Raw genomic sequence first — 10,845 nt, 5'->3', positions numbered from 1 at the left:
AAGCTTTACCGCGGCTCCGACAACTTGCAATCCTGTGTGAAAATGAAGGTAACGTCTTACAGCCCTGATGTGCTGACACTGTGCACTGAGGTTCAGGAGCAAAAATCCCATTAACCAGGTAAATTAATATTTTAATTAGCTATTAACTTGCAAAAATATATTTTACATTGTTAAGTGAAAAAGTCCTTTTTTTCTTCAGATTGACAGCTAACTGCACGATCCGGTATATAGCATTAAGGTAAGTAACAATATATGCAGTGTTATATTTGTTTTAAATGTCACAATGGCTTTGCAGCTCCCAGGTTTTTTTTTCCTTCGGAAACGGGTCCAAGTGGCTCTTTATGTCTTAAAGATTGCAGACCCCTGACCTAGACAAAGAAAGGTGGAGACAACTAGAACAGGCCTCAGTCCCCCCCCCCCTTTTTTTTTTAAACAAACCAGTAGAAGAGAATAAGATCTAGGCAACATACTGGAGAGACTGTAAATTCCATAGTACTCAGCCAATGAGGAACCAGAGGAGGGACTCTGGTGCCATAGGGTTAAATTGCCTGTGATTATTGCTCTGTGCCTGCCTGCCTGTCAGACACCAGATCTTGAGGACATATTAAAGGTCTCATTTTCACCATGCTTCATGTCTCTGAGTCCGTTATCTGAATTCAGACAGGTGAGCATTTCTAACAATTTGGGGGTGCATCTGGGACTTCTGTGCCCATGTGGAGCAGGACCCCTGTTGAGGGGGAGAGGTGTCCCACCTAATTTTCGGTGACCTACTCTTTTTTTTTTTTAATGTATTTTATTGATTTTGTACAGAGAGGAAGGGAGAGAGATAGAGAGTTAGAAACATCGATGAGAAACAGTCATCGATCACCTGCCTCTTCACACCCCCCACTGGGGATATGCCCACAACCAAGGTACATGCCCTTGACCGGAATCGAACCTGGAACCCTTCAGTGGGTGACCTACTTTTGCTGGGACCTCTTCTCTTCCCGAAGGCCATAGATAGGCCAAAGACTGCTTTTTTCAGAAGATGGTGAAACTGACACAGGGACCGAAACCGGTTTGGCTCAGTGGATAGAGCATCAGTCTGCAGACGAGAGGGTCCCAGGTTCGATTCCGGTCAGGGGCATGTATAATACATTGGTTGCGGGCACATCTCCAGTAGGGGGCGTGCAGGAGGCAGCTGATCGATGTTTCTCTCTCATTGTTTCTAGTTCTCTATCCCTCTTCCTCTCTGCAAAGAATCAATAAAATATATATTTTTAAAAACTGACACAGGGGACAAAAGACAGGCACCCACAGCAACCAGGCAACCCTTGTGTGTGGGTCAAGATAAGAAAGATTGGACTACAAATACTACCTTGTTGGTTGGATATCCTGGGAGTGAATGTGATTGAGATGTGTCCTGGAGAGGAAAGGAATGCAGAGTCCTAATCTGCAATTCTGTTCTCCCATGAGGGAAATGGCCAGAGATGGATGAAGCAGATCTTTGGGATGTGTAAGAAACCTACACCAAGGGGGGTTGAATACATAGACTAATCACAGGGACTCTCAGGATGTGCAAGAAATCTCCGGTAAGAAGGGTTGCATGCATAAAATAGTCAAAGGGACTTGCTGAAGATGGGAAATAAAAAATCTAGGCTTAAGGAAGACATTCCTCTGGATAGTCCATTGGAGGGACAGTCCCTGAACCAGGGAAAAAGAATTTAAAAAATGATCAAATGTTGTTGATTTATATGGCATAAAGACCCAATTTGTAGACCTTCTATCATTTGGCCCAAGTTTGATTCAGATGAAGACTGGGTGAGGCAGATCAGCTCCGAATGGCAGGAGACCTACAATGGTCCTTGGCCTGGTCTTCGAGCCCTTAGTCCAGGCGTCCTCAAACTTTTTAAAGTGGGGGCCAGATCACGGTCCCTCAGAGAGCTGGAGGGCTGGACTATATGAACTACTAATTCCTACTGTAACACCTCGGCTGCGCTCACTGCCCAGAAAACCTGGCGGGCCGGATCAGACTCCTCTGTGCATGTGGCCCTCGGGCCGTAGTTTGAATACGCCTGCTAGTCTAATCTGCTCTGAGACAAAAGACACTGCTCTGCTTCAGCAGTTTGGGGTGTGTGTGTGTGTTTAAATACATTTTTATTGATTTCTGAGAGGAAGAGAGAGGGAGAGAGATAGATCAATGATGAGACAGAATCATTAATTGGCTGCCTCCAGCATGCCCCCTACTGGGATCGAGCCTGCAACCTGGGCAAATGCCCTTGATAGGAATTGAACCCCGGATTCTTCAGTCCACAGGCCGTCTCTCTATCCACTACCAGAAACTCTTAGCTAGTGAGAGTACTTGTCTATCTGTCTGTAATGATGACGGTGTGTGGTTCTTTCCAGGTGGGAATCAGTCCTTGGGTGGCAAATTTCTTTATCTAAACTGAGTAACCAGGGCAGAAGGGATGAACCAGATCAGAAGCTGGTTCAGGCAGAGCATCTTGGACATGCTTCTGAACTGCTTTCTGGGTGGACTGTAAAGCCTGTAAGAACTTGAATAAAGATTGGATATGGATTTCAGCTTTTTTAGATTGGGTAGATAAGACTTATCTCTTAGACACTCTGTAAGCTTAGTGTGGCTCCATGTAAGATGGTGAGGTGGGTGGGTAAAGGACTGGAAGTGTCACTAGGATCTGGAGAGGGCCCCACTGGTTTTAGGGTAGCCTCCTGGGCCACTCTGTGGCACTGACAAGTATAGTGGCAGCTGCTACTGCTCAGAGACAGGTGGGCTACCTAGACACAACAGGGTCAAATTTTTTAATAAGTAGGCTACAAGCCTTTTCTAGGGGCTGAAACTTTGGGTGAGTGCCCCTTTGGCTATGCCTCTTGTCTCACATATGGAGAGGTGAAAAGTCCTAGTTACTTCTGGTAGTGCTAGTTGGCCCATTGTCCTTGCTCTGAATATTACTATGCTTCACAATTAGTATAAAAAGGAGGGAATTTGTAGGAGACAGGCCTCTGTGATCCATCTTTAGCATAGTCAACTTTTACTTGTTTTTGTTTTTTTAAAATATATTTTGTTGATTTTTTTACAGAGAGGAAGGGAGAGGGACAGAGCGGTAGAAACATCTATGAGAGAGAAACATCGCCCAGCCGCCTCCTGCACACCACTCACTGGGGATGTGCCTGCCATCAAGGCATATGCCCTTGACCTGAACTGAACCTGGTACCCTTCAGTCCCCAGGCCTACAACGCTCTATCCACTGAGCCAAATGGGTTTCAGCCAGCATAGTCAACTTTTAGAAAAGAAATAAGCCCTCCCCTGTTTGGCTCAGTGGATAGAGCCTCAGCCTACATTCTGAAGGGTCCCAGGTTAGATTCCAGTCAAGGGCATGTACCTTGGTTGCGGGCACATCCTCAGTGGGGGGTGTGCAGGAGGCAGTTGATTGGCGATTCTCTCTCATCAATGTTTCTGACTCTCGCCGAGACCGGTTTGGCTCAATGGATAGAGCGTCAGCTTGGGGACTGAAGGGTCCCGGGTTTGATTCCGGTCAAGGGCATGTACCTTGGTTGTGGGCATATCCCCAGTAGGAGGTGTGCAAGAGGCAGCTGATCGATGACTCTCTCTCATTGATGTTTCTAACTCTCTCTCTCCCTTCCTCTCTGTACAAAATCAATAAAATATATTTTTTTTAAAATGTTTCTGACTTTGTCTCTCTATCCCTTCCTCTCTGTAAAAAATTAATATAAATATATATCTATCCACTGAGCCAAACAAGTTTCAGCAATTTCTTTTCTTTAAAATATATATATACATATATATATATATATATATATATATATATATATATATATATATATATTATTGCTGAAACCAGTTTGGCTCAGTGGATGGAGCGTTGGCCTGTGGACTGAAGGGTCCCAGGTTCAAGTCTGGTTAAAGGCATGTACCTTGGTTGCAGGCACATCCCCAGTGGGGGGTGTGTGTGTGTGTGGGAGGCAGCTGATCAATGTTTCTCTCTCATTGATGTTTCTGACTGTCTATCCCTCTCCCTTCTTCTCTGTAACAAATCAATAAAATATATATTTTTAAAAATAAAAAAAAGAAAAAAAAGAAGAAAAGAAATAACATGTGCCCAGTTGGTTACTGAATTTCCCCAGTGCAAACAGGATGTAGGGAATGGGGGGAGAAGGTATGAGAACAAAAAACTCTGCACACATGACCAGGAAGATCCACCTAGACAAAGGGAAGTGGAGACAAATAAAAAAGGCCTCAGCCCATTTAAAAAAATAAATAACCCAATAGGAGACAGTAAGACCTAGGCAAGCTATTGGAGAGACTATTAACTCCATAGTACTCAGCCAATGAGAAACTAAAGGAGGAACTCTGGTGCATAGGGTTAAATTGTCTGTGTTCACTGCTCTCTGCCTGCCTGTCCACAGACACCCACTCTTGACAACGTATTAAAGGTCTTGTTTTCGCCATGCTTCATGTCTCTGAGTCTGTTATTTGAACTTAGACAGGTGGTCATGTTTCACATATATGTTTTACCACAATTTTCTTTTTTTTAATATATATTTTATCGATTTTTTACAGAGAGGAAGCGAGAGGGATAGAGAGTTAGAAAACTTTGATGAGAGAGAAACATGAATCAGCTACCTCCCGCCCACCCCCCACTGGGGATGTGCCTGCAACCAAGGTACATGCCCTTGAGCAGAATCAAACCTCGGACCCTTCAGTCTGCAGGCCAGCACTAGGGCCACAATTTTCTAAAAGCCCCTTTCCCTGTAAAGCCTGCCCTGCCCCCATCCCATCTCAGGTTTTATTTGTCTCTGTGGCCACTTACCATCTTCTCACATACCATGTGTTTTGTTTAATCATTTCACTTTTGTTTCTCTCCCATCACTAGAAGGGAAGCTTCTTGAGGACAAGCATCATTTTGCTCACTGCTGTGTCTCCAGTATCTAGGATATGGCTACATTGACCAGTTGCCTCCTACACACCTCCTACTGGGGATGTGCCTGCAACCAAGGTACATGCCCTTGACTGGAATTGAACCTGGGACCTTTCAGTCCACAGGACAGCGCTCTGTCCACTGAGCCAAAATGGTTTCGGCTGTCTTTAGGCATCTCCTTTCTTTTCACCTATTTTTTTTATCCTTTCTCTCTCTCTCTCTCTCTCTCTCTCTCTCTCTCTCTCTCTCTCTCTCTCTCTCTCTCTTAAAAATCCTCACCCAAGAATATATATTTTTTGATTTTTAGAGAAATAGGAAAGAAGAGGAAGAGAGAAACATCTATGTGAGACAGAAACATAATCAGTTGCCTCCCATATGCACCCCAACTGAGGACCAAACCCACAACCTGGGTATATATCCTGACTTGGAATCAAACCTGCAACCTTTTGGTGCATGAGACATTGCTCCAACCAAGTCACACTGGCCAGAGCTTTCCTTTCTCTTTTTGTTCTGCATTACAAAACATCCAGGAGTGGACTAGCAATCTCTGAGAATGGGGAGTTGGAAGTTCTGAGTGGACAAAGGCAAGGTTTTTCTTTAGCATGCTGGCAGAAAAGTCTGAATATTTGTCCTGCAGAAGGCAGACAATTATCTCTCATCATTGATGTTTCTATCTCTCTTCCTCTCCCTTTCTCTCTGAAATCAATTTAAAAAATATATAAATATATACATATATATTTAAAAAGAATGAACTCTGTGATTATGAAATCTTATTGCATGTGTAATGTGTAAAACCCAGTTAAGTCATATGAGAATAAACAGTTTTCCTAAGATAGATCTTTAATTCAGAAACAAAGGTCACCAAAATTCAGAGATAAATGTTTATTCAAACATTCCACAAGGAAGTATATATAAATATATATTTAAATATATTTTATTGATTTTGTACAGAGAGGAAGGGAGAGAGATAGAGAGCTAGAAATATCAATGAGAGAGAGTCATCGATCAGCCGCCTCTTGCACACCCCCTACTGGGGATATGCCCGCAACCAAGGTACATGCCCTTGACTGGAATCGAACCCGGGACCTTTCAGTCCCCAAGCTCTATCCATTGAGCCAAACTGGTCTCAGCAGGAAGTATATTTTATAGAAGACATCCTAATATTAGCCAAATACCTAGTTGTAGTCCAGATCATTCAAAGCTGCATGAATGACTTAGCCTCAGTAGGATGAACTCACTAATTGCAGGGCAGCAATTATACGGTACTAAGCAACAGTCCAAGGGCTTCAAAGGCCAGGGTAAGTATGGAAGCAACCAAGCTTTTAAAAAAAAGTTTAGAAGTGTAGTTGCTGCCAAACTGACTAATTTCTAAAAATTATTTGTTCTGATATTAATAAGGAAGCCTAGATATGAAAACCAAAAAGATCCATTTCTATATCTAGACTGCTAAGATATTATTCCTATTTTATAGGCAAGGCAACCAGCAGATGTTCCAAAAGCAGCTTGCCTAAAGCCCTTCAGCTAATAGTGAGCAAGGACTCCTCCTTCTGAGGAACAGAGGGTGGAGTTCTTAGGATGAGAGTGGAACAGATGCACTCTCTGCTCCTCTCCCTTTATTGCAGCCCACACTGAAAGGATGGCACTTCCTCACCTCCTGAGGCTCACTTTGCTCATAAGTCTCGAACAGGATATAGAACAAATGGCACCCAGTATAGGGTGGCTGTGCAGAGACCTCAACATGGCCTGACTCAAACCTGGAGTTCACCATGAGATTGCCTCTCAGATGGTTAAGGTAAGCCATGCTGAAACCTCCATGCTGATGAACAGAGTTTAGAGAGCTGAGGAAGTACAAATTAGTAAACAGAAGTTGCAGATAGAATAAAGAATAAATATAGCTGTAATAAAAATGGCTGAGGGGAAAGTGAAGCTGATATCCTGGTGGGAGATGAAGGAAGTAGGGCCTGAGAGCCAAGTTAGATCCAGTGAGCCAACTCTCTTACAGAGCCTTGTCCATGGCATAGGGCACCCGAATCTTTAAACTAAATTCCTATTGCAAGGCCACAGGAGCCTCTGCTCTGGAACACTGCAGGAATTGGACTGAAGCAGTGAGGGGTTCAGAGTCACAATTCACCTTTCACCTGAGCCGTGGAAGTCACGGTTCCATTCCTGGTCAGGGCACATGCCCGGATTTCAGGGTCAATGAAAACAGCCAGTTTTCAAAGCACATTTGTTAAATGTGTTTGAATAAGTGAATCAATAGTCTTATTTTCCCAGGACCTAATTTCCCACGGCATCCTAGGAATAACTCCTGGATATGAACACCTTCTGCCTTCCTGGTTCACAAGTTGCTTTCATATACTTTAATTGCCTTTTATCTTTACAACAACCCTGTGAGAAACCCAAAGCTGATATTAGCCTCACTTGGAAAATAATTATCATCCATCCCCATTTTACTGATGAGAAAATTGAGGCTTGGAGAAGTTAATAACATGCTCAAAGTCACAGGCTGAGGACAGAAGCCAGTGTTCTTTCATCAGAGGCTGGCCCCCTGCCTTCAAGTGAATCACAGGCAAGGAGGTTGGAACACCATAGCAACTTCATTTCAAACAATATTGATGCGATTACATCTTATACTCTTCCCAGACACATTCAAGTGTGTTAGTGGCTTTGAATCACAAATCCTCTGAACTGGGTGATGAGGGTGGCAGGGTTGGTTCTTTCCTGCCAGGAAGGCTTTGCACAAGCTTTAATAGGGTGCAAGAAACCATTCCTGTAAGTTTGGTTAGCCATTAGACTGGTCTGAGGAGAGATTAGGGGCAGGATGGCAAAATGTGGCAGGGCAATTGAACCAGGAAAAGAAAAAATGATGGAGGAGGAAAATTGGGGAGAATGGATTGATTGGGAAGAAAAATTGTAAGAGTACAGGAGAAACAAAAGGAAAGGCAGTTCAGTTGTATAAATTAGCTGTAGCCCTGGGCTTAGTGGCTGCTTTCTCCACCAACAAACTACAAATCAGAACCTCTGCAAAAGCAGTGGTTGCCAAAGAGCCATGGTCCAGTAATCAAGGCACTTAATTTAAAAAAAAAAGTCCCCAAACCTTCCTACTTCCAGGGGAGAGGAAGGGGAAGGATGTACTAGTTATATACAATATGTTACTTTAAACACTTAAGGTGTAATGGTATGTGATCCAGAAACCAGTGAGACCAGCTCTGAAACTGTGCAATCACTTCTTAGATATGACTTAGGACAGGTAATTTTAATTTTGTCGGTCCTCATCTGTAAAATTGACATTAAAAGTATTTGCTGCCCAGCCTGCACCGTGGCTCAGTGGTTGGAGATCACCACATTACTGGATCCCAGTGTGGGGCATGCAGGAGGCAGCCAAAAAGTGATTCTCTCTCATCACTGATGTTTCTTTTTCTCCCTCTCCTTTCCTCACTGAAATCAATAAAAATACATTTTTAAAAAAGTATTTGCTTCTCAAAATTGTATTAAGTCAGAGGGTATTAAATGGAACCAGGCACTAGTTAGCACTCAGGATAATGGTTGTTATGATTCATACTCAGGAATTCAGCGACTACAGAAAAGCACATCCTAACCCTACCACTGTTTGTTTTGTTTTGTGTCCATTGGTTGTATTTATTTATTTATATTTTATTGATATTTTACAGAGAGGAAGGGAGAGAGATAGAGAGCCAGAAACGTCGATGAGAGAGAAACATTGACCAGCTGCCTCTTGCACACCCCCTACGGGGGATGTGTCCGCAACCAAGGTACATGCCCTTGACCGGAATCGAACCCAGCACCTTTCAGTCCGCAGACCGACACTCTACCACTGAGCCAAACCGGTTTCGGCCATTGGTTGTATTTATATGCATGCATACAAGTCCTTCAGTTGATCTATTATCTCCCTCATATCTCCCTACCCTCTCCGCTGTAATTCAACAGTCTGCTTGTTGTTTTACTGTCTCAATATCTATCTTTTGGTTCATCAGTCTATAATGTTCTTTATTATCCATAAATGAGTGAGGTCATGTGGTGTTTCTCTTTCATTGACTGGCTTATTTCACTCAGCATGATGTTCTCCAATTCCACCCAGGTTCCTACAAATGATGAGAATTCCTTCTTTTTTATGGCAGCATAGTATTCCATTGTGTAGATGTACCATGGTTTTTTGATCCAATCATCTGCTGACAGGCACCTAAGCTGTTTCCAAATTCTAGCTATTGTAGATTGTGCTGCTATGAACATAGTTAACCCTACCACTGTTAACACATCCACCTTAGTCTTTGCTTTTCCTACTCAACAAGCTTTACAGCTCTCAGCAATCCTTCGTCTAAAACTAACACTCATGCCCAGAGCTGAGGTGGGCCAGGAAAGGTGCGGGTTGGGTGAGGGCAGGAAGAAGCTGGCCAAGGGCAGGACCCTCCAGGGTGAACAGTTTGGGCCGGGGAATAAACAAGACTTCTGACTGTCCTAGAGCAGCTAGTGGACTCTATGTTCGGGCGGTGCTCCTGCCCACCAAAGCTGGAAATGACTTTCAGAATGGCGTCAGCGTGCTTCCAGAATATAACTAGCTGAGAAGTTGTTGTCTATTCAAAATTAAGCATCTTGTAGGGCGAGATTCCACACTTGTGTCGGCGCCTGGGTGACCGTGTGGCCCTCCTTCTCCACGTTCTTCATCTTAACGCAGCCCCGCCCGCGCGGAGGGCCTTCTCCGCGCTCCTCGCGCTCAGAGGCGCCCGAGCGGGGATCGGACCGCTGACGGCTCAGGTCCCCCTCGGTTCTCGCGCTCCACTCGGTGACCCGGAGCCGGTGGCAGCCAATCCCTCCCCACCAGCGGCCTGGTGCCGAGTCGCGTTATTCCCCTTCAGGGCGCGCCGAGCCGCAGCCATCCGAGGGGGCGCTCCGCCCGGCACCTCAATAAACCTGCAGGAAGTCCCCGTGGGACCGGTGCCGAGACGCTGCGCGACCCGGAAGCCGGGTGCGGGGACGAACCGGGGAAGCCCCAGCTGCGCAGGCGCCTGAGGAGTCTCTGACCAGGCCGGCGCCGCTTCCGGGCCAACATGGCGGCCGCGTGGCTGCTGCTGCGCGCCCTCCGGCAGGGCCAGGGGCCGGGTCCCGGGCGGCCGTGGGGCCCTTGCCTGGGCTGGGGCCTAAGTCCCTACGTCGGGGTCGGGAGGAGGTGGCCGTACTTCGTCCATAGGACTCCCGTGGGTGTCGCCGAGGCTGGAGGCCGAGTCCTGCAGGTAACCCGGGTCGCGTAGATGCCGCTCCCACCGGGGCTGGGAGTAGGTAGCGCAACGTACAGGCCCTGGCTTGGGTGTTTCCAGCCCATACTTAGTATGTTGTTGATATTTTCTGCCTGTATTCCTTTAAAATGGAAGACAATAAGAGTTTCATCATTTTCTAGCAGAGAAGTATTTTACATTTGGCTCACATATATCACAGCCCATCAAGTAGCTGGCCACAGCCCTCAGGGCCTGAGGGGTTTGTGTGAGTAAAATACCACGTAGCTGTGTTTTTCTTTAGTCGTGTAGCAGCCTCAGACGGTGTCGATGCAAATTCATGGAGCATCTTCGATGTGACTGCTGTGTTCCAGGCCCTGCTAAGGTTGACATTTCGTCCTGAAAGCAAACCCTAAGTCCTGGTGTGTTTTTGGCAGATTTTTCCTCCTCAGCCCTCTCAGCAATTCAACCTTCACATTTTAGGTCGAAGTTTATTATTTTTACATAATTTGAGGACCAATTTTCATTATGGCCCTATTCTAGATTACTGGTCACTTTCCTGAACCTGAGGGCAACTATAGATAGCTATCCCCCTCCTTTTTTCCGTTCTATCGGGAAGGAACATAACTTATTACGGTAAGTCTGACCCTTTGCTTATTCTGTAAAATAAGTTCTGAAAT

General features: G+C 45.2%; 1 protein-coding gene across 15 annotated transcripts in view; it reads left to right on the top strand.

The window, feature by feature from the left end:
* Nucleotides 1-9,867: 9,867 nt before the first annotated feature.
* The window catches only part of SPG7 (SPG7 matrix AAA peptidase subunit, paraplegin), a 49,583-nt gene continuing 48,605 nt past the window's right edge, over nt 9,868-10,845 (top strand). For 2 of the 15 annotated variants that reach the window (XM_036440880.2, XM_036440882.2), the window contains exon 1: nt 9,873-10,186. In XM_036440880.2, the coding sequence (XP_036296773.1) occupies nt 10,004-10,186 (183 nt within the window). In that variant the 5' untranslated portion in view covers nt 9,873-10,003. Of the gene's footprint in view, nt 10,187-10,845 lie in introns of all 15 variants that reach the window. The other 13 variants (XM_045582580.1, XM_036440872.2, XM_036440881.2 and 10 more) reach the window with 10 other exon arrangements.

Source organism: Pipistrellus kuhlii, unplaced genomic scaffold (genome assembly GCF_014108245.1).
Source record: "Pipistrellus kuhlii isolate mPipKuh1 unplaced genomic scaffold, mPipKuh1.p scaffold_m20_p_17, whole genome shotgun sequence".
Classification (NCBI taxonomy): domain Eukaryota; kingdom Metazoa; phylum Chordata; class Mammalia; order Chiroptera; family Vespertilionidae; genus Pipistrellus; species Pipistrellus kuhlii.
The sequence above is the reverse complement of the archived record's forward strand: the minus strand, read 5'-3'. Positions and strand labels throughout refer to the sequence as shown.